The 27,950-nt window shown below is 38.2% G+C and overlaps 3 protein-coding genes across 4 annotated transcripts in view; 2 read left to right on the forward strand and 1 right to left on the reverse strand.

Moving 5' to 3' along the window:
* LOC128868454 (E3 ubiquitin-protein ligase RBBP6) overlaps positions 1-13,037 on the reverse strand; it is a 34,963-nt gene extending 21,926 nt beyond the window's left edge. Inside the window, exons 1-3 of the mRNA XM_054110556.1 lie at positions 12,697-13,037; positions 5,773-6,007; positions 5,423-5,599 (exon numbers count right to left, since the gene is read on the reverse strand). Of these exons, the coding sequence (XP_053966531.1) occupies positions 5,423-5,599; positions 5,773-6,007; positions 12,697-12,862 (578 nt within the window). The 5' untranslated portion in view covers positions 12,863-13,037. The remainder of the gene's footprint in view (positions 1-5,422; positions 5,600-5,772; positions 6,008-12,696) is intronic.
* A 5,128-nt stretch (positions 13,038-18,165) lies between these two features.
* Positions 18,166-19,304, forward strand: LOC128866905 (cleavage and polyadenylation specificity factor subunit 4). The gene is made up of 2 exons (XM_054107946.1): positions 18,166-18,341; positions 18,406-19,304. The coding sequence occupies exons 1-2, from the start codon at positions 18,239-18,241 to the stop codon at positions 19,179-19,181; spliced, it is 879 nt and encodes a 292-aa protein (XP_053963921.1). The 5' UTR covers positions 18,166-18,238; the 3' UTR covers positions 19,182-19,304.
* A 105-nt stretch (positions 19,305-19,409) lies between these two features.
* LOC128866904 (malonate--CoA ligase ACSF3, mitochondrial) lies at positions 19,410-26,282 on the forward strand. Of its 2 annotated transcripts, none has more exons than XM_054107944.1 (3): positions 19,410-19,875; positions 24,307-24,499; positions 24,661-26,282. In XM_054107944.1, exons 1-3 carry the CDS (start codon positions 19,792-19,794, stop codon positions 26,139-26,141), a joined length of 1,758 nt encoding a protein of 585 aa, XP_053963919.1. In that variant the 5' UTR covers positions 19,410-19,791; the 3' UTR covers positions 26,142-26,282. The 2 variants fall into 2 exon arrangements, with proteins under 2 accessions (XP_053963919.1, XP_053963920.1); XM_054107945.1 differs by lacking the exon at positions 19,410-19,875 and adding an exon at positions 23,428-23,772 and having other exon boundaries at positions 24,661-26,281.
* Positions 26,283-27,950: the final 1,668 nt, after the last annotated feature.

Raw genomic sequence — 27,950 nt, forward strand, 5'->3', positions numbered from 1 at the left:
CTGCGAGAGGACTGTCCTAGTAGCGTTGGACCTAAAGAAGGCTTTCGATACAGTCAGCCATTCCACGCTACTAGATGATATTTATCAGTCGACACTCCCGCCAGGGCTGAAGAGGTGGTCCGCGAACTACCTGAGCGGTCGGCACTCGTCAGTGATTTTTCGAGATCAAATGTCAAAGCAGAGGAAGATTAAGCAAGGCGTACAGCAGGGTGGTGTCCTTTCACCCTTGCTTTTTAACTTCTACATCTCGAAGCTCCCCCAACCACCAGCGGGAGCTTCCCTGATCTCATACGCTGACGATTGCACGATAATGGCGTCGGGCAATGACATCGATGGCCTGTGTTCCAAAGTGAACAACTACCTCACCGACCTTTCTCGCTTTTTCACTGCGAGGAATCTCCAACTTTCCCCCACCAAGTCCACGGCGACCCTTTTCACCACCTGGACAAAGGAGGTCAAGCTGACCCTTAAGGTAAAAGTCGACGACACACCAATTCCGACTGTGAATAACCCCAAAATTTTGGGTGTAACCTTTGACAGCTTGCTCTCCTTCTCTGCGCATACAACCGCAATTGCCACTAAAGTCCAAAATCGCAACAAGGTCCTCAAATCGCTGGCCGGCAGCACTTGGGGCAAGGACAAAGAACTGTTGCTTTCGACATTTAAGGCAATTGGCCGGCCGGTTCTAAACTATGCTGCGCCTGTCTGGTCGCCTGGTACTAGTGATTCGCAGTGGATAAAGCTCCAGACATGTCAGAATACCGCCATTCGGACAGCGACCGGGTGCCTCCTGATGTCACCCATACAACACCTGCACAACGAGGCACAAATGCTCCCAGTCGCGGAGCACAACAAATTGCTCAGCAAGCAGTTCCTGCTGGGGTGTTACCGCAGGTTTCACCCCTGCAGACACCTGCTTGAGCCTGAGCCGCCTCCCAGGCACGTCAGGAGACACCTCCTCGACTACGCTGACGAACTCCAGGACAAAACTGACCGAGACCTACTGGACCGGACAGTAATCAGACAGTCAATAAACGACATTCACCGGGAGACCGTTACCACCTTCATGAACTCCCGTCCCGTGAATGCCGTAATCGGAGTCCAACCACCACCCATTGCAGATGAAGAGCTCCAGCTTCCCCGTGAGACTCGTGTAACATTGGCACAATTACGTTCTGGATATTGTAGCAGGTTAAACTCCTACTTATCCAGAATTGACCCCGACATACCAAACACATGTCCGGCATGTGAAGGTACCCCGCACGACACTAACCACCTCTTCACATGCCCCCTTAATCAGACTCATCTAACCCCCCTCTCCCTCTGGACCCAACCTGTCGAAACAGCATGTTTCCTGGGCCTACCCCTAGATGAGCTAGACGAAGACGATAGATGATATACCTACACTGACAGGGCAAACTATGCTGTTAAAACAACAACAACAACAACCTCAGAACAGAATTATAACAAAAATTAAGATACAAATAGAGTAATTCAAATTAGAGTTAAAAACGTGGGATGCTTGATATAGAAAAGAAAAAATCTCAGAAAAATATTCGGCCCTATACGATTAGATGATATGTACTCGTATACGGTATAATTACGAGCTTAGTGGTTTAATCGCGGAACGAAATGTAGCTCGGTTTATAAGTCGCAAAGTTTTTGAAGCGAGTCCTGAAGGCGCAAGAAGGAGAGGCCGGCCAAGGTGATGATAGCTGCAAGACGCGTCAGACGACACATGAAAGCTGAGAATCTCACAACATAGAGCGATAAATAAACCAGATTTCTTAGGAGCATGGAAGTGTATTATAGAGGAAGCAATGGGTCCACCCCGGACTGTAATGCCAATATGATGATGATGTTGATGATAGAGGTTTTGTTTACAAAAATGTACAAATATGGGACTCGAAACATGAAACTAGAATAGTTTAAGTCAGGATGCTTGAAATAGTAAATATTACAATCATTCTATTGGCAACTACCTATGTACAGAAGGTTATGAAAGTGAAGCAAAATGCATCCCACGCCATTGCACTGCACCATTTCGCCAAAAATTCCACACATATCGTTCCGCAACCACCATATTCGCCTGATTTGGCTCCGTGTGACTTCTGGCTATTCCCAAAACTCAAGAGACCATTCCATGGAACGCGTTTCGAGTTGACTGAGGAGGTAAAAGCTGAATCAAAGAAAGTACTGATGGCTATACCGGAAATGGACTATTTGGCATGTTTCGGGGATTGGAAAAATCGTTGGCATAAGTGTATTTCATTGAGAGGGGATTGTTTTGAAGGGGATGAAATTGATTTACAAGAATAAATAAAGATTTTTCATTTTACAACCAAATTCACCTTACTTTTTGCCCACAGGTAAAAAAAGAAAATATTAATCCTGGCAATCCTAATAAGGATAATAGAAAACTTTTATCAAATTATTGCATTGTCATCGGTCCTTGATAGGTGTGCAAAATTTCAAGTCGATCAGATTTTTAGAAGCCAGTGAAAATTAAGCTCAAAGATTCCGTTACATACATACATACATACATACAACCCGACCTAATAAAAGTGTGTTAAAAATGATCTCGAAATAATTTTTAAGGGTACTGTTATTTTAATTTTCACAGCTGTAATTCTTTATTTAAGTTGCAACTTCCTAATTTGGAAGTAATAATTTTAGTAGTATTGGCTAAATTTGTGCCAACAGCCGCGGTTAAACAAATAATGCAAATAAAATTTATTCGGTGAGAGATAGATTTTATATAAATAAATTATTTGTTATTTTATTTTGTGAAATTTTAAAATTATTTATTTTTATTATGATTTTGTCGAAGCTTATAAATTTTATAAATAAAATAGGATTAGATAATTTATCATTTAAAAGGCTATTTTCGTTAATGCTATTGGTATTTGGAACGCTGTTCCGGCTTCTATTCGCAGCTAGTAACTTACTTCTGCACCTGATATACTGTAAACATTAACCCTCTAGTACCCAAGACCGCCTGTAGACGGCCTAAGTTTATTTCACGCTTATTCCCTTTTAAAATACCATTTCGTTACTTTTTAAACTCTTTCTAATTCCGGAAAGTCCCAAAATTATTGCTGGTGCATTTGCAGCAGCGTCTTGTTTTTTAATCAGCCGTCATAGTCATTTGAAGTCGGAAAATAGTGAAAAGCGGTCAAATTAATTATTCTGCAAAAGTGGTGTATTTTAAAAATTAAATAAAAATATTAGAAGTGTATTTAGCTTATAATAAAAATTATCATAGTGTTGCTGGTTGTGTTCAAAATACGAAAGTTAAAAATAATAACAAAAAAAGTGTTTCCTGTATTTTATAAACCTTTGAAGACAGCCCGTCTAGAGGCGGTCCTGGGATAACTCGGAATAAATAACACTATGCGGTAAGTTTGAAATTTTGATATTTTTAGAGGGGGGCTAAGCTTAAAGTTTTGGTTTTTTAGAAATGGATCAACGACAAAAGTCTAAATTATCATCCCTCAATGATGAAGATATTGCAACATTTTTGGATTTACTAGAAATCGACGATGATACAGACGTGGAAGAAGATTTCGAAGATCTTTTAGACGATAATGTGGACGATGCAGAATTACCTATCGACACTGGAATTGACGAGGTGATTAACAGGGCGGTAAATTTGTCAGATTCTATGCTGGAATCAGAAGTGTGTGTCAATTTATGTACATGTTGTCAATTTATGTCTCGTTGATCATTTCAATAACAGGTTTCAGTCCATTCCGATGACTCAACGTTTATGTGACGATGAACAAATGTGCGCACCGAAGATGAGGACTTTCCTTCGACAATATCTGCCAGATAAACCACATAAATGGGGTATAAAACTCTTCGTTTTGTGTGACTCCTTCGGATTTTGTTATAACTTCGAAATATATTGCGGCGCAGGAGACAATGCTGTTCTGACTGATACACCAGATCTTGGGGCATCAGCGAATGTGGTGGTCCGATTTTCCCGTAATATTCCACATTTTAAAAACCATATAACATATTTTGACAACTATTACACGTCACTGCCACTTCTGGTTTATCTAAAATCACGCGGAATACATTCGCTGGGAACTATTCGTTCAAATCGAATTCCGAATTGCAAACTTCCGACAGATCTTGATCTCAGGAAATAACCCCGTGGATATTCAACTGAATTTTGTGGATCTGCTTTAGGAGTTGACATTTCTTTACCAGTTTGGAAGGACAATAAAATAGTGTGACTCGCATCGAGTGACGCAGGCGAAAAGCCCTTCCAGAATGAAACAAATGTTATAAATAAGATGTCGCGGTTCGTCCGCTCAGAAAAAAAATTTGTTGATGCCGATTGCCTCAATGTAGTCCGTGAATATAATAGTCATATATGGGGGGCGTCGACCTCATGGATGGACTAATTGGGCGATATAAGATTCCGGTAAAGAGCAATAAGTACACAAACCGACTTTTTAATCACCTGCTTGATATGGCCATGATAAACGCTTATGTTTTGTTCAGAAGAATTAACAAGATTGACACGCATGCTAGGCAGTACCAACTGCCGAACTTCCGGGCAGAGATCGCATACGTACTATGCAAACAACAATATTCTTCAATACCAAGAGCTCCAGGAAGAAAAGCTTACTTACCTCCTGACGACGTTCGCTACGACGGAGTTGGACATTTTGCAAAGTTTTTATCACGCACCGGTAAAAAAAGGTGCGAAAGGTGCCGAAAATGGAATCTGAATCTTTGTTTTTCCCAGCAAAAGGACTGCTTTCACAATTTTCACCATAAATAATTTGCACCATCTGCCTATTTATGCCCAAAAGCATGCCTTTCTTTTGTAGAAATTTTTCTAAAACTATTTGAAATAAGACTGACTGTTTGTTTTGTATTGATTTCTGTTAAAAACTTTATGTTTTGTTCAATAAAAGTACGTAATACACTGAATTTGCAAGTTTTTCATTTAGATTTTTTTTTTGGCGTTCTTTCCCAAAGCCGCCTGCAGGCGGGGTAAGGTTTTATCCCTATATAATCGGATCAAGGAACAAAATTTCACTTTCTTGATAAAGAACCTTTAATTTTACATAATCCCCACCCAAAGCAATTTTTTTCATTCAAAAATAAAATTTGGGCACCAGAGGGTTAATTAATTTATAACTATGTATTTATTTTTTTTTTTTTTTTTTGGTAAATTTAGTTTGGTTTCATCCAGAATTGATGATTTAGTAACGAATTCAACTTATTGATTTTAATTATTGCGGCCGCCATAGCAAATAAATTTACGCGTGACTACCATTCGAAGCCTATTGTGGCCAATAAACATCAAGATGCACACCACAAACTAGAGGAGCTCGGCCAAGCACGCAACGAAGGTCGTATGCTCCAAATATTTATATATAGTAATATGAAATATTTTTCTTACTTATCATCTTTGTCAAGGAACGATCTTGGTATTCCGGTATTCCTTTTGACATCACTATGCTCTTTGCCTAAATTGTAAGGGCAATTTTTTATCCAATGTCCTGTTTTCTTGCACCTGTTACAGCGATAGGTAGAAGGAACTTCTCCAACTTGAGAATGGCCTCTTATTCTATGATAGCTGAAATTCAAAAACATTTAAATAGTAACAAAATACTATTACATAATGCAAGAATAACACTGTTTATATTTTAAATGTAATATAGCATTTTTGAGTCAAAATAGTAATGATATCATTAAACATTAGTATTCATGAAAGTATGTTATACTTGCAAATTATATTTTTAATTTTACCTTTTAGGATCGTAATCAGCTGTACTTTGAATCATCATTTCCAATATTTTGTCTTCTTCACTGCCTTTCATTTTTGATAGGTCTAAAGAGTTACCATCTGCTCGAGCTAACGTTCGTGTCTGCTGAGTTTTTTCTATATTTTGGGGATTCCAAACTTTTTTTGGCTGAGATATTGGAATCCGGGCAATAATAAGTGACGTATTCTTCGGAATTAACGCCGAATCCTCTTGATATTCTATAAAATATTAATTTTATCATTAATAATAATACAAATTGGACAATGTAGTGAGCTGTGCTATATATATCTTCTTTCTTTCTAAATAATACTGGCCCAAATTCAATGTTTGTTTAATGAAATATTTTTTTGATTATCTAAATAATGGGTTATTCAATAGGTGCGCTTCAACTTTTTTCCGATAGGGAGGGCGAACGACGCAATATTTTTTATTTTTCGCTTGTCATTTGTAAACTTCATTAGTATACATTTCATGATGGAACGCTACACACTTGAGCAACGATTGCAAATCGTGCAAATTTTTTATGAAAATAATCGTTCTGTTGCTGCTACTTTAAGAGCATTACGGCCATTTTACGGTCCATTTAACAAGCAGTCCCGTTTTGGGGTTATGTGAAGTCATTGGTCTACAGTAACAAGCCGGCGACGATTTGTGAGCTCAGAGCCAATATTGAACGCGAAATTGCTGGAATTTCGGCCGATTTATGCAAAAGAGTGGTCGAAAATTGGGTTCAACGATTGGACTTCGTAAAACGTGCGCGCGGTGGTCATGCAAAAGAAATCGAATTTCATACTTAAATGTATATGTTCAAACTCGATAATAAAAAAAAAATTAGTTAAAAAAAGTCAAACCGTTTGTGTTTTATTCAAAAAAGTTCAAAAGTTGAAGCGCTCTTACTGAAAAACCCTATATAAGTATATTATATATTTTTATAGAACACGCATTTGTATCTAAATAGTTTATTATCATGTAACTCATATATGTATGTGCATATATAATTGTCTGCGGTATTTTATTTCATTAAGCTAAATAGGTACCAATAAAGTATTCTGAACATAAGCCAAAAGCGCACAATTATATTTTATATATAATATTATAAATATTTCAACTTCAGTGACTCCTACTGGGTATTTGTTTTTTTGAAAACATATTTATATATTTAGTTATTTATTACGTTCTTAAGACCTTAATTATACAATTATATACCTATATAACATATAGTACAATATTAACACTCTTGCATAAGTATGTGTGTACAATAAAACAAATTATTATTTAATTTTCATTTTTTAAGTTTTTACAGTACATTTTATAGTTATTACCTAGTTAATGTATTGGAATATAGTAGTATACATTATTGATGCTATCGGAATGGATTAGATTCCGAGCAGCACAGTACGGATTTATATACAGGCGGTCTGAAAGAATAAGTTCCAACGCCGCACTGACCATTCGATTGGAAAGACCTACATAGTTTCTAAGCCGAATTTTCATTGAACGCCTTTGTAGTCATACGATCGGAATAGACGATATTCAGAACCGTACTACTGGGCCGGTTTCTATCTAATGGGCAAATTTTACAGTGATTTTATTTAAGTTGGTAGTACAAGCAGTCCCGACGCCATTGGAATGAGCGATTTTATTACTGTCCCTCATCTTTCCTAAACTAAAATGAAAGCTTAAGCTGGTGTCGGATTTTGTTACCGATTTAAACCTTTACGACTTTCCTTTTGACCTGCGATAAAAATTAAATCAAGTGTTCTGAACTTCTGATGGAAGGTCGTAATGAAAAATTGTCTAATCTTGGATTTTAATTTTAGAATCCTTACATTGAATCGTTATTCGCTGTTAATTCCTTTCTGTCCATTAGCGCCTCATTTTATTGTTCGCCGTGACAGGACCTCACTGAGCAGTTATATAGCAAGTCCTTAGCAACGTTTGTTAACTAGAGTAAGTCCCTTGAACATCATCCTTACTTTTTGTGCACTGAGCGTTTTGACGATGACTTATTTTAAATACATATTCTGCACATAAATAATATCCACAATGGATTTTACACACAATGAATGTCCACAATGTCCACAATAAAGTTGAAATAAAAGAAAACCATATCATTTCATTTATTTTATAAAAGAAAAACAAACGACGAAAACATAAGATTCCCATGACAGCCGGTTCTACGTTACCGGAACGACTCGGTAGTATACTAGCCCTGTCTAGTGTATCGCATATCACCCCACCCCTTACGTCACAGGAGCAAACTCTCGCAGCAATCCTGCTCCAAATGCTTCTCCTCAGGGCTGGAATCGAATCCAACCCTGGGCCAGAAGTATTCTACTGCTGCGTCTGCCACAAACGGCTTCACCCGACCTCCACCTCGGTTAGGTGTAATAAGTGCAACGGGTGGAGCCACCTTAAGACCTGTTCAGGCCTTAAGTCGCACAGGGAGTGGTCCACACGGTATGTGGCCACGTGTTGCTCCCGCCAGCAGGCGTCTGATGCCTCCACGGCTACTACACCCCCTGACAGGCCGGCACTACCAACCGCCACCACAACCCACACCTCCACGGTGAGCAGCCTATCGGAGCAACACAACTCCCCTTCAACCCCTCCCCTTCCTTCCTGCTCCAACCCCAGTGCGGGGACAAACCAGCAGCTCCTGGTCCCCCGTACAGTCTGTTCCGTGTGTCAGACCGTAATACCTCGGAATCTGGTATCAGTCCAATGCAATTCCTGCAATGGCTGGTGCCATTTTCGGAGATGTTCCGGCCTGCGCACCACCCGTGAGTGAACAACTGCCTACGTTGCCCCCTGCTGCAGAGCTCTGCACCACCATCAGGCCGCAACAACCACAGTGGATTGCGCAGCAGGTCCAACGTAGACAACCCCACGCGTCCCTCACCCCCCGAATTACACAGACCTCACCGAGAAGCTTCAAGCTTCTCCAGTTTAACTACAAGGTCGACGAGATAGTTGACTTTAGGAGCCGGCACAGTATTAAAATAGCTGCGGTCCAAGAGACAAAGTTGCACGCTAGGTCATCTCTGATCACCAGGGATGGCTATAACGTGCACAGACACGATCGCGAGCGAGACAATGGTGGTGGCCTAGCGTTTATAGTCCACCACACAGTGCAGTATCGTCTCATCGATGAAGGAATCGACCCCAGGGACAGCACCTTAGAATGTCAAGGCATAGCTGTCCGGTCAGGCGATTCCGAGCTCGAAATATTTAACATATAATATATATACCCCCTGTCACCTTCTGCCCGGCAGGATAAAACCCTGATATAGGTGCGCTCATCAGAGGTGAAAACCGATTGGTTGTAGGTGACTTCAATGCGCATCACGATCTTTGGCATTCAAGCCTGCCAAATGATCGTAGGGGACAGCAACTGGCAGAGCAGATAGACGACTCGACATTCAGCACTGTGAACGACGACGCCCCCACCAGGGTAGTGGGCAATTGCAGCAGCTCGCCTGACCTAACAATAGCTAGCGCGGGTCTGATAAATAGCATAACGTGGCGACCTATGCTATCGCTTGCATCAGACCACTTGCCCATTATCGTCTCGATCGAGAGACCTGCCGATTTCGTTTCCGCGAATCACCGGTCCTATTTTAACTTTAAAAAAGCTAATTGGGCCGGCTTCACGGAATTCACCGAGGACACCTTCGCCGCTCTTCCCATCCCCACTGATGTGCGCGTCGGCGAACGCGCATTCCGCAAGGTGCTCACAGCTGCTGCGGCTCGCTTCATCCCAGCTGGATGTTATAAGGACATCCGTCCTCATTTCCCAGCCGAAGCAGCCAGTTTAGCAAACGAGCGTGACCACCTACGCCAGGCCGATCCCGGTGATCCCCGCATAAGGGATCTGAATTTGGAGATCCGGCAACTGGTGAATCAACATAAGCGGACCAAATGGGTTGAGCACCTGAAGACCTGTAACCTCACCTCTGGGGGTGAGTAAGCTCTGGTCCACCGTTAGGTCTCTGTCGAACCCGACGAAGCACAACGACAAGGTGGCTATCACCTTCAACGGTTGCACTTCGTCGGACCCGAAGAGATGCGCGAGCTATTTTAAACGGCTTTTCATACTACATCCTCCGGGCGACAGAACCAAACGTCGTGTTACCAGAAGGCTGCACAAACTGACGAACGACAGTGCGCCACTTACTTTCTCCGGTGATGAGGTTCAGGGGGCCATCAACAAGTCGAAATCATCGAAAGCCATTGGCCCTGACGGATTAAACGCGCTGATGCTGAAGCATCTGGGACCCCTGGGAGTAGGATTCCTCAAAAGGGTCTTCAATTTGTCCCTGGCCACTCTCATCATCCCTGACAAGTGGAAACCAGGGAGAGTGGTCCCACTACTGAAACCTGGGAAACCCGCCAACCAAGGGGAGTCTTATCGGCCGATAACTCTCCTTTCCCCAGTAGTGAAGACACTTGAAGCCCTCCTACTCCCACTCTACACGACACACCTGGCCCCAGCCCCACATCAGCACGGATTCCGACGAGTGCACAGCACCACCACTGCACTCACCGCCATAAACGCCCAGATAAATCGCGGGCTTAACCAAAACCGCCCCTGCGAGAGGACTGTCCTAGTAGCGTTGGACCTAAAGAAGGCTTTCGATACAGTCAGCCATTCCACGCTACTAGATGATATTTATCAGTCGACACTCCCGCCACATCCCGAGATCAAACTTCAAAACAGAGAAAAATAAAGCAAGCAGTACCACAGGATGGTGTCCTTTCACCCTTGCTTTTTAATTTCTATATTTCGAAACTCCCCCAGCCACCAGAGGGAGTCTCACTGGTCTCATACGCCGACGACTGCACGATAATGGCGTCGTGCAATGACATGGCCTATGCATCAAAGTAAACGACTACCTCGCCCGCCTTTCTCGCTTTTTCACTGCGAGAAACTTAAAACTTTCTCCCACTAAATCCACGGCGACCCTTTTTACCACCTGGACAAAGGAGGTCAAGCTGCAACTTCAGGTACACGTCGATGATACCCCAATACCGACGGTAAATAACCCCAGAATATTGGGAGTCACCTTTGACAGCTTGCTCTCCTTCTCAGCGCACACAACCGCTATTGCAACGAGAGTACAGAATCGCAACAAGGTCCTCAAGTCGCTCGCCGGCAGCACATGGGGCAAAGACAAAGAAATGTTGCTGTCGACTTTCAAAGCAATAGGCCGACCGGTTCTTAACTATGCTGCGCCTGTCTGGTCGCCTGGAACCAGTGATACGCAGTGGACGAAGCTCCAGACCTGCCAAAATACTGCTACTAGGACCGCGACACGATGTCTCCTGATGTCCCCAATTCAACACCTGCATGACGAGGCTCACATGCTTCCTGTAAAGGAGCATAACAAAATTGCCGGGAAGCAGTTTCTGCTAGGGTGTCACCGTAGGCCTCACCCATGCAGACACCTGCTTGAGCCTGAGCCACCTCCCAGGCACATCAGGAGACACTTCCTCAACTACGTGGACGAGATCCAGGACAAAACAGACAGACCACTCCAGGATCAGACAGTGTACAGACAGGCCATAAACGACATTCATCGGGAGACCCTTACCACCTTCTTAAGCTCCCGACCTCCGGATGCCGTTATCGGAGTCCAACCACCACCTATTGCAGACGAAGAGCTCCAGCCTCCCCGAGAGTCCCGCGTAACCTTGGGACAATTACGTTCTGGATTCTGTAGCAGGTTAAGCTCCTACTTATCCAGAATCGACCCCGACAATGTGAACATATGTCCGGCATGTGAAGGCACCCCGCACGACACTAACCATCTTTTCACATGCCCCATCAAACCCACTCATCTAACATCGCTCTCCCTCTGGACCCAACCCGTTGTTGTTTGTTGTTGTAGCAGCATAAACATTCCCCATACTTACATACGGGGAATGTGAGGCACCCCGGCATGTGAAGGCACCCCGCACGACACTAACCACCTTTTCACATGCCCCATCAAACCCACTCATTTAACACCTCTCTCCCTCTGGACCCAACCCGTTGTTGTTGTTGTAGCAGCATAAACATTCCCCATACATATATGGGGAAAGCTGTTGAAGTGACAGTCCTTGGCCGGATATAAATCCGGCTCGTTCCGGTAACGTAGAACCGACTGTCGTGAGAACGAAAGAGCTAGTTTCCTGGGCCTCCCGTTAGATGAGCTAGACGAAGACGACCGGTGATTACACTACACTGACAGGGGGAAGATACTGCTACAACAACAACAACAATTGCTTGCGGAAAGATGTTTGGTCTAAATTTCCCAACAAGATTAAAATATCATAAGTGAAATTCTATATATGTTTAAATTGTTCAAAACTTCTAATTCTTATATTGAACATTGTCCTGCGTTTATACTGGCAAATCCATTTGCTTTCTATCTAGAAAAGTAGAACACATCTTACGATTATATACTATAACTAGTCATTCGGTATAAACTTATGTCAAAAAAGTTTTGCTTTGGAGAGCCGCATAATAAATAACTTTTAAGGGATCTTAGGAACGGGCTTAGGAGCAGCACACAAAAGGTTTGCTAACTTCGTAGGTAAGGCACCACAATTAGTTTCGCTTAATAAAACAATACAAGTGCCAAAAGTGTTTATACTGACGGATGCAAACATGTGTTTTAGGACAGAAGCACTGCAATATTCCAAGTCGAGAATCAACCTGCAGCATGATTAACCGTATACCAGCTAGTGTGCCGAGTAGGAATACATAGCACAAATTCCTTCAATTTTGTTATCTGATGTAACAAACAATGAACGACTGGCCCATGAAAGCAACCATTACCTTTAACACGTATTCATACTGGCATGTACATATAATATGGTTCGTACAAGTCATTAGTTGTATTCAGTTAAATACAATACTAACCTTCTTTAGTTTGAGCATTTGTTATTTGCAAATCAAAGTCAGTCACTTTTCCCAATCGTTTTTGGTGTATAATCGCTCTCTTTAAATCGCCGACTGAAATATTGAGGCCGTCAAATGTGACTGTGTCAAAGTCTAGAGCACTTTTAAATTTGTAATGCACAGACATTGTCGCACAATATATTTGCCAAGCTTACTGGCATTAAGAGTAACCACAATTTGTTTAAAAAATAATAATAATAATCAAGGAACAAAATGTAGCCAAAATCACTTCTACTTCTATTAAATTTGCCATAAAATCCTGCGAAATGCACGAACTATATTTTAGGAAATGTTTGAAAAGGGCTTTAAATTGCTAGCTTTGCTTCTAAAACTGAGTACAAACAATTTTTGGAACGCAACACAGGGTGAGAATATATTTTCTTTACGAAATCATAAAACTATAATACGTTATTTAAGCCATACTCTACTATATTGTAATATTGTTTTAAATTGTTATATATATTTTTTATGAGGACTTTTTTCATGGCAAAAATACAATCGGAGGTATGCCATTGCCTGCTGAGGGCGACCGCTATTAGAAAAAAAAATGTTCCATCATTTTGGGGTTTCAGCACGGAGATTCGAGTGGTAATCACATGTGCTTAATAACTATCGAAATTTCTACATCTAGCAGCTCGTATCTTCTAGCGAGTTCGGTCCCGCCATCTGCTGTCGCCATCAAGACATATTTATTTTACTCATATACAGACGTTGCATGTGTGAACGTAATGCAGTAATGAGCAGTAAATACACGCAATTAATATACCCGTTCACATATTCCAGATTACATGCAAAATTGTCAATCAGCTGTCAATGCTGTTTTGAAAGGTTTTTCTTCAAGCACGAAAAAGCAATAACTTTTAACTATTCCAATCTTGCTAGGGCAACTCAGCGACAAAAATATGTATTTCAGAAACCAGCAATAAGATTAATTTTTTTTTTAATTTCCGTGTAAATAATACAAAGAAGGCTCCATCCACAAACCCCTACCTCGTTTTTGGCATTTGAACAAAGTCAGCACAGCAATTTTTATATATACACAAATACTTGTTTGTGAATCAACCAATGAATATTTTGATTTTTAAAGTAAACAAAATAATAAAAATGAGGGCCCCGTGTGATTTGTGTGTACTTTCAACAAAGTTGGTCGCCAGCCAAATTTGAGCAATTTAACTTTTCTTCGAACAACCCTGGGTTTGTTTACACTCTGTACTATTTCTGCCAGAGAACGTAAAAGTGCGATTGTAACGAGTGGCTTTTTTACTATTGCTATTAATATAACATATTGTAAAAAACCACGAAAGTTCGCGAAACCATTGGTGCTACCACACCAAACGGCGTGCCCACGACAGACGGTTCTACGTTACCGGAACGACTGGGATTTTTATCCGGCCAAGAACTGTCACTCCAGCAGCACTCCCCATACATGTATGGTGGATGTTTATGCTGCTACAACAGCAACAACAGAAGCATTCCCACGACAATACGTTATACTAAACCGGAACGACTCGGTTTTATATCCGACCAAGGACTGTCACTTTGGCAGCATTCCCCATATATATATGATACAACAACAACAATGAGACAGAAGTTATTCCCCGTCGAGTTCTAAACTACGCTACGCGTCTCTGATCACCTGGAACTAGTAATATGCAATGGAATAAGCTTCATATTTGCCAAAACGCCCTTGTTCGGACAGCGAGGTATTGCCTCCTGATGTGCCCACAATGTGCCAGGAGCACAACAAACTGCTCAGTAGGTCCGACCCATGCAGACACCTGCTTGAGCCTGAGATGTTTCCTAGGCACATCAAAAGGCATCTCTTCAATTACGCCGACGAGATCTAGGCAAAACAGATCGATAATTACTAGACCAGACAGTGTTCATACAAACTATAAACGACATTCATCGGGAGACACTTACCACCTTCTTAAGCTCCCGACCCCCGAATGCCGTCATCGGTCTGAATACTGTAGCAGGTTGAACTGCTACTTATCTAGAATCGACCCCGACGTACTAAAAATATGTCCAGCAGTGAAGGCACTCCGCACGACACTAAGCACCTTTTTGCACGCCCCATCAAACCCACTCATCAACACCCCTTTCCCTCTGAACCCAACCGGTTGAAACAGCAAATTTCCTGGGCCTACCACTAGATGAGCTAGACGAAGACTACCTGTCACAGATAATAAGATGGGAAATTCTTTCATTTTGAGAGAGAACGCGCCAAGGCGAATTTATTACAGGTGACAGCAAACCCATATAAGTAAAACCCTACATGTATTTGTTGTTGCGTTTGGTCCAACCATCACGTCAAAATCAGCAAGCAAATGTAAACATACGAATGTAAACATACCAATACACACAAACAAAGCATATCATTTTTGACGTAAGCCATACCTACGGTGAAAAATTCAGCTGGGTGAATGCTGTCACCTTAATAAATCCACCTTGGAACGAAAATAACTGACGAAAACAGTTCCTTTTTGCTTAATGGAGAAATGACGTGTTGAAATGTTTATAATTATTTGTCTTAAAATTAATTCAATTGAAATGTAATAATTTGAACTGAAGTGAGGTTGTAGAATCCAAAGCTCGTTATATCCTTTTCGACTTTTACTTTTAATTAGTCTTATGTACATAATGTAATTTTATTGAAAACTGTGTGTTGGTTTATGTAAATTTGTATATACGTAAATATTCTATGGTTGAAAAGAGTAGGTAAGGGAATTGAATTTTAGTTTGAGATATTTTACAAAAATTTAAGGTAATCTGCTTAAACTTATTCTGTTCGTTGTTTGAGAATTTTTTTTTGTTACCAACTTTCAGTGTTATATTAAAAAATCGCAACATGTCATGTTTTTAATTATTACTTATGTTTTTCGTGTTCATTACTTTATTATTATTAAATTGCTTTTGTATTTCAGTTTTAAATAATTTCATTTACATTTAAATTTTAAAATTTTTTGCTTTATTTTTAGTATATGTAGGTGTTTACGAGTGATATAAGGCTATTGGGCAACCGCACACTAAGTACTAACCTCAATGGAGGTGTGGAAACTAAAAATTCCCAATTTTTGTTTAAAAATACCCAATTCATGTTTATACTAGTGTGGCAATATTGGCAAATGTTATTAAAAATGCACATTTTTCAGCGCTCTCACGAGAAAAAGAGTTTCCTATCTAGTCATCTATGCTACCTGTGATCTACATAACAGAGAACGTAAATTCAATTCAATTATATCAATTCAATTTACGTTCTCTGTACATAACACTGAGAATGTATAAGTATACTGCTACAGCAACAACGACATAGAAGTTGCCAGAAGGTACAAATTACCACATCAAGAAATGCACGCGCATAAAGTACTCAGTCGTAAATTAAAACGTAAACGCGAACGTGTAAACGTGTGGTTAAGCGATTAAGTGCTAAATTAAATAAAGTAAGTTGCGTTGCCATTAATTTGTGACTTTTTATTTAGAGAAAGCATAACAATATTGTTATGAGTTTAGTCGTTCTCTCTTGAATCATATGAAGAGATATGAAGGTGTGCACATTATACCAACTTAATCAGCGGTGATTAAATAGTTGTATGTGTAGCCCAATGGAGATGAAACTAAAAAGTATGCCAACTATTGACCAACCACTTGATTAGCAAGACCTTCTTCTATGTGCGCACACTGCGAATTTTTTAATCGGCCACCGTGTCCCAGATATAACAACAGACACAAATAAAAATTGTAACTTTTAGAAAAAATACAGGTTTGTCGCAAAGTATGTAAAATATAGTATGTTATGCAAAATTGTATATAAATTACTTTTGAATTTTTTCCGAATAGGTGAGCAATTTTTCGGTATGTTTTTACGTCAAAATTAATTGTTATGCTCATAAAAGCGGGTGGAAACATTTCCATATTTTCCGAAATTGCGACACCAATCTATGAAAACCTTGATAATATAGTTCATATGAATGCGAACCTGGGAAAGCAATTGCCCAGATACTTAGTTACGTTAGTGTGCCCACCTACATACACTATTTATCCATATGTTTATCCAAGTAAAACGTCTCACACTTATTTCACTGAGTTCGATCGTTAGACTGTAAAGTAAAAGCTACAAACTTATGGCAACACAATTTGCTTGCTTTATTGTATCCCTTTATTGCTTTATATTTCGTTTACATGCTCACACGCTTAACTTAAGACTGAATAACCTATGCGCATAAAGCTGTGCTAAAATACTATCGTAATTTCTAGATTTCGCAACTCGATTCGTCTGGAAAGTTTTTGCTCGCCTCAAGGCGAATACATGTTTTTGCTTTGGTATCTCATTCGCCCATTGTTGTTTAAGATTCTCTGTCGTGCAAAATGAGGAAAGTAATATCTTATTATTCTCCTAATTGTTTCTTTTTTTGAGGTAAGCGGTTCAACTCACACCTGATCGATTTTGTGCAAAAAACAGTGTTTCAGCAAACGTCTCCTTCGGTGTTTAGTATGCTGGCCGTTTCGTGTCCCGATGTTGTATAAATCTTATGCATGCTTCGTTCCATCTTCTCCACGAAATCTGCTATTTTCTTTGCATACACCAAATGCACCAAACGATCAATCCCTGTCGTACATTCCTGCAAGGTCTCATTTGTCTCCTGGCAGCGATTCGTCAGTTCCATCTGGAACATTTACTGTCTGTGGTCACTCCCGTGACGTGTCTTTATTGCTGCCATCAGCCTCTCGTAGTTACCCCGATATTCGGACGATTTAATTGCAGTTCACAAAGGCGAGCCTTCACTGCAACTACTTCAGCCTCAATCGCTTCCCGTTGGAACATCATATGTGTTTTCTCTATTTCTAACTTGGATATATGCGTATCCTGCTTTTCCAGCGCTTATTATTTCCAGCTGCTCATTTATCTTCTACGACAACTCGGCTCACATTTGTGACATCTGCAATGACATATCCACTGATACATTCGATGATACCTGTGACATCTGGGATCACATTTGCGATATCTGTGATGACATTTGCGTTGATATTTGCGACTACGTTTGTGATATCGCAGTCATCATCACATTCATGCCTATAGGTGATGATGGTCCTGGATTCTCTGCCTTTTCTTGCATTTTGGTCGATGACTCTTCAATATCTAGTTGGAACACATATTCGTCTACATCGACGCCGCTTGTAAAGTCCCTAAGGATATGACTAGTACATTTTACGTCTCTATCCATCTTTCTGTTTTAATTCAAGATTTGTTCACTGTAAGATTTCGAACTCTTTCTTCGTGTTTGCCGTAGGAACAACTTCAAGGTATCAATATTTTAAATTTCTTTTTAAATGACAGCTGATCGGTAATACGTGATTTCTTCTGTAGATGCGCCGTTATGATGAAATTGATAATATCTGGCAGTATTGAGAAAAGTAGAATGTGTATTGCTTGATATGGCAGCTTCGAGTGGCAATCAAAGAATGTTTATATCGGTACTTGGAATAATATTGTAGTACAAAAATGGAAATTTTACTAGCAAATGTTAGTAATATTGATTTTAAAATCGAGAAGGATTTAGTTGAACAAATTGGCGCTATTGCTTTGCCATTTTTCGGGATGGACAGTAAGTAAGAAATAATAATATTAATAATAAAGGGGTTTTATAAAATTCGAATAATTTTTCTTAGAATCAATGGCTGCCGTTTGTCAGTTCGTAAGCTCTCAAAATGGAATTGAGTGTGAAAAGGGTTCATCTTGCCCGTTTCGTCATATTAGAGGAGACAGAACTATTGTATGCAAACATTGGCTTCGCGGACTATGTAAAAAAGGAGACCAATGTGAGTTCTTACACGAATATGACATGAAAAAAATGCCAGAATGCTACTTCTATTCGCGTTTCAATGCTTGTCATAATAAAGAATGCCCCTTCCTGCATATTGATCCCGAAAGTAAAGTAAAAGATTGCCCCTGGTACGACCGAGGGTTTTGCAGGCATGGACCCCATTGCAGACATCGTCACGTACGTCGCGTGCTTTGTAGTAATTACTTAGCTGGATTTTGTTCTAATGGCTGGAGTTGTAAATTTATGCATCCTCGTTTTGAACTACCTCCGATTTCTGACATGACTAAAGAATTGCTTCTGAAAAAAGTGCCTACGTGTCATTTTTGTGGTGAATTGGGTCACAAGGCTTCGGCGTGTAAAAAGAATCCTGATGCTAACGAAGCCAATGAAAATCGATTCAAATATGGCAGTTTTCAAAAACCCAGTCAAAACTTTAGCTTTAAGGAAAACTCTGAGATTAAAAATAATGCTGACCATGTGTCGTCCAGTAATAACTTTACCAAGGTACCGAAGCCGTTAGATGAAATAACTTGCTATAAATGTGGAAACAAGGGGCACTATGCCAACAAATGCCCTAAAGGTCATTTAGCGTTTTTATCAAATCAAAGAAGTCACAAATAAAATATAAAGTAACGCAATTTAAAACCCCTGAAAACTTGAAAGGTACTGTTCTATGAAATAACTAGCATACCTACATGTACGTAGCATACTTGTAAAATGAAAAATAAACCATTTATAAAAATATTTTGTATAGTGAAAATATCTTCGGGACGAGCGATACCATTTACAAAAAGTCGTGGGTAAAAAAAGTAAAAATAAAACTATGAAAAATGTTTAATCTTATATTTCTCCCCTTCAAAATTACTACCATTTTTATTTTTATGTATTATATTTTAAACATTGCCCTGTTTGACCTCATATAAAATTGAATCATGATATAAAGCTAGAAGTTACACGTTTTTTAATCTGTCGCAATTTTACAAGCAAAAATAATTATAGTGTTTAAAACAATTATTTCGCGAATAATAAAATCCCAAGGAAAATCAACATCTCCTACGTCTGGTTACCCCTGTACATACAAAAATTCAAATAGTATGAAAAATGTATAATCTTAAATACCTCTGCTTCAAAATTACTAGCATTTTTGTTTTTATGTATTCAATTTTATACATTACCCAGATAAAACATCATATAAAGCAAGCAGTTACAAATTTTTTTTGAATCTGGCATAATGTTACAAGCAAAAAGAATTATCGTGTTTAAAAATTGGCTTTCGCGAAAAATAACATCCCAAGGAAAAGCAACATCTACCACGGTACCACACTTATCTATAAGTATATGAATTTTCGTTATTAGCTTTCTATACTTATTGCATTTCTTCGTTTAAAATTCTTTCATAAATATTGGGGAACACTTTTGAAGTGGAAGACCTTAGTTGGATATACATACATATGTAAAGTTGGGTCATCGACTGAGCAAATAGGATCATTGCAGATCTGTTTAGGAGCTAACGAAGTGTTTCGTAATTTTTACGTTATAACGTCTTATAATTCGATTTAGCCGGCTGCACGCACGAAAAAATGTGTCGTTATCTTGCTCAATGGTTGTTACCTTGCTCAATCGTCGTTACCTTGCTCAATCGTAGTTACCTTGCTCAATCGTCGTTACCTTGCTCATGGTCGTTACCTTGCATGAACTGCGAGCGAAAACGCGGAAGGATCGACAAAGAGCACAATCGGCCCCCGCATTCGGCAACGTTCGACATCTGCATACCTACTTGAGTGAACATATACATATATGTACATATGTATATGCGCATATGTTCATATATAAATTCACATATAATATTTGTATTTGCATATGCCTTCTTATTGATTATTATTAATTTGATTTACTTGGAGAATTTAAAATAAAGCCAAGTGTATCATCATCATCCTCACCGAATTTATAATTAGTGACGTCTAGTTGTTAATAATACCTGTTGTTTTAATGTTATTATTATTAACTTTTTTATTATATTATATATGAAGGAAAAATGTATGGTAATATTTACCCCATACCTTATAAGATATGTTGTATACCAATACTAGCGAAAACCCGCCCGTTCCGCTGGTCGTCTTTAAAAAAATCTAGATTAATTAATTAAATTAAGCCGAAAAATACTGTGTGTTTTTTATAAAAATTCTCGCGCATGAATAGTAATGAAAGAAGTTTTGAATAGTAGTAGCAATTAAAAAACGTTTGATGTGATTTACTTTATTACTTTTTTTATTGTAATGCTCTTTGGTATACAATATTCTTCGTTTTTGCAAGCGTTGTTGAATAAATGAACAATACCGATAGCTTACCAACTCTTGAGCATGAAACATAAAGTTGGCCATGAGAAAAACATGGGTATTCTAAATCAATACCACAAATTGATAAAGTTTGGCCTTGTGACTTATAAATAGTAATCGCGAATGCAAGGCGAACAGGAAATTGAAGACGTTTGAATTCAAACGGCATATCCGATGGTATCATTGGCATTCGCGGTATTAAAACGTCTTCACCAAAGTATTTTCCATTCAAAATTGTTGCTTCAATGACGTTATTCATCAATCTCTTAACAGTTAATCGAGTGCCATTACATAGTCGTGGTTGATTTATGTTTCTCAACATAATAATCGGTGCTCCTATTTTCAAATTTAGCATGTGTGGCGATAATCCAGGTAAATCAAAGGAATTCAAAAAATCAGTGGGATAATTTACAATATCATCTTGATTTGTAACAGTGTCCACTGTTCACTTTGCACTAACAAAATAAAATTTCTTTCTTTTCCGGCTTTATCGTGGCAAATAATATTTTGAAACAATTTTGCGTGAAATATTTTAAATATTTTAGTAAATCTTCGTTTCCTATCAAATAGATGCAAAATATTCTGAATATTTACTCAAATGGTTGTTTTTATCAGAAAACAGTTTTAAAAACGTGGTTTTCTCTGGAGAAAAAATACTCACTTGTTGTTTGCTTGAAAATCAGATCAGAAAGAAAGTTTGAGCGCGTCGTTGTTCCGTTCTGCATTTGCATAGATGTGCTCCCCTTTACACATAAACAACAACATCAATCGTATGATACATACACTTCGTCGTGTATGAAAAAGCGGAGAAGGAGAAGAGAACTGCTCTATTCCCCTCAGCTTTAACCCAGCTATGTGTTCAGGTGCAAATGACTTTTTTGCGTGAAGTCTGATATAAAATAAGTTCTATTTACTCTTTCCAGGCGAAGTAAAAAAACTGGCATATATTTGCTTAAACCGTATATTTGTGAGTACACAGGTAATATGTAAATATATGAATGATATAGGTAATATCTCATATTAGCATAACCTTTCTGCAAATAATTAAGGAAACGATCACCAATCACGCCGGCAATGATACAATGAATTTTTTACTATAACTGACTTTAGATTAACGTTTATATAATAAGCGTATATGTAACATTTTAAAATTTTTTTAGAATCTTTTTTTAATTTTTAATAATAAGTGGTTACCCCTCTTCCTCGTCCTGTAGCTATTCCTTTTCCTCTTCCATCTCCAGCTCCATCTCCTTTCTTTATCCCGGAAACGGGCAGTAAAAATTACTTCACTTAAAAGCTTTCATCAACAGCTTCCATCTGATACCCATATTGTACAAACACATCCAAGGGTACCTTGGTCCACATTTTCGGCTATATCTCGAGACCCTGGTAACTCAGAGATCTAAAAAATACTCTGTATTAAAGCACTCATCAGTAGCTTTGATTTGATACCTTCAATGTAAAAACACATTCTAGGGTTACCCGGGTCCTCGTTTTGGCCTTCGGCAGCGCCACCTGGTGGCGAGTGGAATCAATAAGCATATTATACTAACCTTCACCGTGGAAAAATATATATATATACCAAATTTCTTAATAATCGGCCCAGACACACTCGACCCAAATGTATTCAATTCTAATGAATGCTATGTGCGGTACAAAAAATACGTGCGGCAAATAGCAAAAACACACTCACGTAACCGACGCACCGCACATACACGCGTTATCGGATTTCAACCAAACTTCACAGAAACCTTTGCCAAAGCAACACCCACAATGTGTGAAATTTTCATTGTTTTCCTTACACGCGTTGCTGAGATTACCCCGGACAAATGCACACTTTTTTTCGGCTTAATTTTTATATATATAGATATGTACATATATAAACAAGCATACATACATATACTTTGGTTCAATTTTCATAGTCTAATATACAATTGTGAAAATATATAAACATGCATATACATATGTACATATACAATTTCGCGCAATTTTCAAAAAGAACAAATCTATATGTAAAGATGCATACAAATCATATGGACATATCAAATGTACGAATCTATTCTGTACGCAAGCTAATGTACATTGCTTGAACTGCAAGCGAAAGCGGGGAACGAACGACAAAGAGCACAATCGGCCCCCGCGTTCGGCAACGTTCGAGATCTGGCTCTGTCCTACTTGAGTGAGCATATATATGTATGTATATGGGCATGTGTATATAAATTCACATATTTGTATTTGCATATGCCTTCTTCCTGTGTGCATGGTAATGAACCATTTCTCTGTTGAGAATAGGACGATGATAGGAAAAGTAGGAAATGAAAGGGAGTGTTTCGAGTGTAAAGTATCTTGAAAAAGGCACATCGATGATGTTGCCTCTTAGTGTTGTTGACTTATTAACGTCTGATGCACAATCGAAATTGAACATATCTTTCATGAATTTGATAAATGTTTCGTCATTTTTCACGTTTGTGTAAATTTAACTTGACCTATTCCATTGCGATTCCATTTACCTCCTCCTCTATATCCATACAAAATATCTATCAAACAAATAAAATTAACTTGTTTTGAAAATTGCAACCATTACATCAGTATTTTCTTATGACGTTGTCACGTTAAACTATCGTCAGTAAACCGACTTTACAGACAACCTCTTTTTTTCATTTCGTCATATCTTTTCAGCAGCTGTTATGGAATCATATCTCTTAATAAAAAAAATAAAATAGGATTTGAGTTTTTGTTATTGTTCTTGTAACAGCATAAAACATTATCCGTCAATTTTTAAGAACTGCTGAAGTGACAGTTTTCGACTTGTTCCGGTAACGTAGAACCCACTGTTGTGAGAAAGTTTTGCTTAATCGCAAACCAGTTATGACATGGTAAGGTAACCTAATTCAAATATTTTATTACGAGGGGCGACAACTTTAAGAAAACATTATTTAAATTATTCCTATATATATAGAACCAGCCTGACGGCCGGTTTCAAGAGGCTTTTAAATATTGGTGGGCTATGGGTTCATTCAGCAAATAAACTGCAAAAGATCAATTCACAAAAAAGAGGCCACATATAAATATTTATAATATGACTAAGTTTTGTCTCCGGAACCAAAATCGACAATCATTTATATGAATATATCTATGTAACTTAGCACTTTTTCCGCGAGTTACTGAATGGCTTGTTTCTCTCGAAATATCTAATCCTTTATATCCATAGCTTAAGTAACTATCTTAATAAAAGTTCAATAAGTTACAAAATGTTTCTATGATAAATCAGAATTTATTGACCTCAAAGCAAATCTTCTTAAAGTCACTATAAGTTATTTTGTGCGCAGAAATATATATGTATACACCTACATACATATTCTAAATTTGGTTTTAGTAGTTTTTAAATGGACTCAAATAATTTGTTGCAGATTCCCGAAAGACTTGCAAAGTTGCGCGCACATTTTGAAAAGGATGAAGAAAATGGATATGTGGTGCCAATTTTCAAAAAGTCAATACTTCACGCACAGCGAATTGCTATTAAAAACTATTTTAGCGAGTATTCCTATCAACAACTTTATTTAGGAGCCAAAAAATTATCGGTTCAGATATCAAACATATGTGGTAAGTTGCTAATACTAGAATAGTGAAAGCTCTTAAAGCCTTATTTTTGCTTACGATTATTACAACAAAGTTAATACGAGTAAAATATCATTAATAAACCTTAAGTAACAAATCTTAGAAGTTTTGCAAAATCCGATTTAACAATTTGCTTCCCTTTGAAGGTAGTGGTGCATCATGCAACATTGCTGCTTTCTGTCAAAATGACGCTTTATTACCAGTAACACAATGGGGATGTTGGATGTCAGGACAAGTTTTTGTACCACTTTTGCATAAGCTTCCTCACGAAACATTAAAATATATTATTTATGACTCCAACACAAAACTTATAATATCAGCAAAGGAATATGAAATTATAGCGAAGCAGCTTACTGAATTGTTTGACATTCCTTTAATGGTTATCGACCACAATTTTATGCCAGAAAAAAGCTCTTCGTCCCGCTTCTTGGAAAAATTGTTGCTTACAGTTGGGGATAATGTTTTCATTGAAGGTACTTTAAATAACGATTTCTATTCCTGCTCAGATGCATTATTGGTTTATAACACCAACGGAGTTGAAAAGCCAAAGGGATGTATTATAACACACAAGAACCTGCAATCACGAATTAAAACAACATCTGAAGTGTGTAATTACGAGCCCACTGACTTCTTACTAAATTTATTGCCCATGGATTATTCAACATACAGCGTACATTCTGCGATGTGTTTGTTAAGTGTTGGAGGAAAAGTAACTTTTTATAATGATCTCGATTGCAAAAACATATGGAGTAGAATACTCTGTATAAATGTACCTACAGAGGATAGGCCTAATATTCTTACAGCATTACCCTCATCATATATTAAAATTATCCATGAATACAAAATATTTCCCAAGAACCCTCGAAGGGATGAATATATAAAAAACTATTGCTTAAATAATTTTCGTCTTATGATATCTGGCCCGTTACCATTACCAATGAACATATACCATTATTGGAATAAACTGACGGGCCATAAACTTCTGCGATATTACGAAACGCCTGAAACTGGAGCTATTATAAGTAATCCATATTTTGAAAATAAGCAACAGAAATGGCAACAAACCTCGGTAGGCCTTCAATTGCCACAAACGAGTATTCGTATTGCAAATTCTAAAGATGAAGTCGAATTCGCATATAAAGGAAGCAATTTCAAGAACGAATGGATCGAAAATATTTCCCAAAGGTTATTTTTCAATGAGGGACTTGAACCTTTGGTAGGGGAGCTTCAGGTATCAGGACCAATTATTTTCAAAGGATACCTCAATCAGAGAGATGCGAGAATGTTTTTTGACAATCATTTATTTAAAACCGGATTTATTGTCAAATTTGAAAACGGTGTCCTTATATTGTTACGACATAAAGGTGATATTGTCAGAAGTGTAGGGCAAAGTGTATCAAGCGGTGAAATTGAAACATCGCTACAAACACACCTAAAAATAAAGGATGTTGCCGTTGTTGGTGTCCCAGTAAATTTGGAAAACCTTCAGACATTTTGCCCTAAATGGCTTCCTACTTTCATTTACCTGGAAATGCTTCAAATTATTCCCGATATAAATCGCAGTTCAGTCAGTGAAATTGACAAAAACCTATTAACGAAGTTGTTTCTTTATAGTACTGGTAGCTAATTTTATAACAAATCCTTCCCATTCTTTTCGTTGTATCGTGACATTGTACATGGTTTTGTATTTAATAAAGAAATATAACATTCACAATTTGAATGAAGAGTGAAATTTAGTTTCTGGACCCACGTGTACTGGTTTAAGATGGTATAGTATGGAAGAATTTGTTTCTAATTCAAAATTTATGATACCAGCTACTGGAGCCTTCGGAGTTTGAAAAAATTAATTCAATTTGCATTAACTAATTAGCTAGCCCCGATATAATAATAGCACTTACTATAAAATTCTCCCTAAATATAAATGCAAATTGAACTCGTGCAACCAAATTATTGTTTAAACTCTATATTTTTATAATTATATAATTTGAGTTAACTTTTTTGGTAAAACGGTATAGAACAAATGGAACAAATTTCATGAAATCTTCAGCTCAACTAGCTTTCAATCTTTCCCACCCAATGGTTTCTTAAAAAAGTAGTTACTGGACTTTTAAATCTTATAGACACACTCATGCACATGTAACACCAAGGCGAATTTATTATAGGTGTATTTGTTGTTGCCTTTGGTCCAAGCATCAAGTCAAAATCAGCTGTTCATTTGCAGTGTTTGCTTGTGAAACGTACGTTGGAAATAGTCACAAAATAAAAAGTCGGCACATTTCCCACAGTTCATTGAAGATTTCGTATGTAGCTTATGTGCAAGGTTGATTATTTAGTGTGAATTTGTTCTTGTGGATATGAAAGAAATCATTTGAGCTTGCGGTATTTTAATTATTAATACATATTGTACATATTTCAGAATTTGCCACGGGCATGCATAAGGTGAAATTGAATGTAGAGAGTGATGTTTGGACGCGGAAAAGTTTAAAATAGAGAAACATAACGCAAAAAAACTTCGAAATAATGGCAAAATTAAAGTCTCACTGCGTACAGAAAGTAATGTATGTAATATTGAGCTCAATTGTATTTGTATCAAATTTTTAATTAAAACATTTAAACTGAATTGGATTAGAAAACATGTTTAAAAACATTACTTTAATATGGTCTGCTTACTATTCAAAGATTAATTTTAATGAACTTTTTGTAGCCCATTATCCTCTGTTTCGCATTCTTAATTTTCAACCCCTTGTTGAGATTGCGTATGCGGAAGAAAAAAAGCCGTTTCACATCTTCTGGGAAGTTCAACCTCCACGTACAAATGTAAACATACCAATACATACAAACAAAGCATATCATTTTGACGTAAGCCATATCTACGGTGAAAAATTCAGCTGGGTGAATGCTGTCACCTATAATAAATCCACCTTGTTTAACACAGACTTCATAATTTATATTTGTAACTCTTAGGACCTCCGCACACGGGTCGTACCTGCACTACATTATTTTTTTTTTTGTAGCGAGGATTACGATACGCTTGCTAGTCCGCACACAATACAACTAGCTATCTTAAAAGTACGAGCTGTCAATATGTCGAGCCATGAAAAGAAATTTATTTTATTGTATTATGTTCTCCATCGGAGGAGAAACAAAAGAAACAACTCCGTACATTAGGAATAACTCAAACAGCAAATTGTTCATTGCCATAAGGGAGTTACAAGATGATGATTACAAATTTCAGTGTTTTGCTTAAAGTACGTTCACATATGTATTAATTACTAATAAATCCACAAAATTAATCTACCCGTTCACATATGCCAGATTACCTGCAAAATTGACAATCAGCTGCCAATATTGTTGTGAAAGTTTTTTCTTCATTCTTCAAATTCGATATTACATTTTATAATAAGTACTAACAGGACACACGTTTGTGGACAATCGA

Source organism: Anastrepha ludens, chromosome 6, assembly GCF_028408465.1.
Source record: "Anastrepha ludens isolate Willacy chromosome 6, idAnaLude1.1, whole genome shotgun sequence".
Lineage (NCBI taxonomy): Eukaryota > Metazoa > Arthropoda > Insecta > Diptera > Tephritidae > Anastrepha > Anastrepha ludens.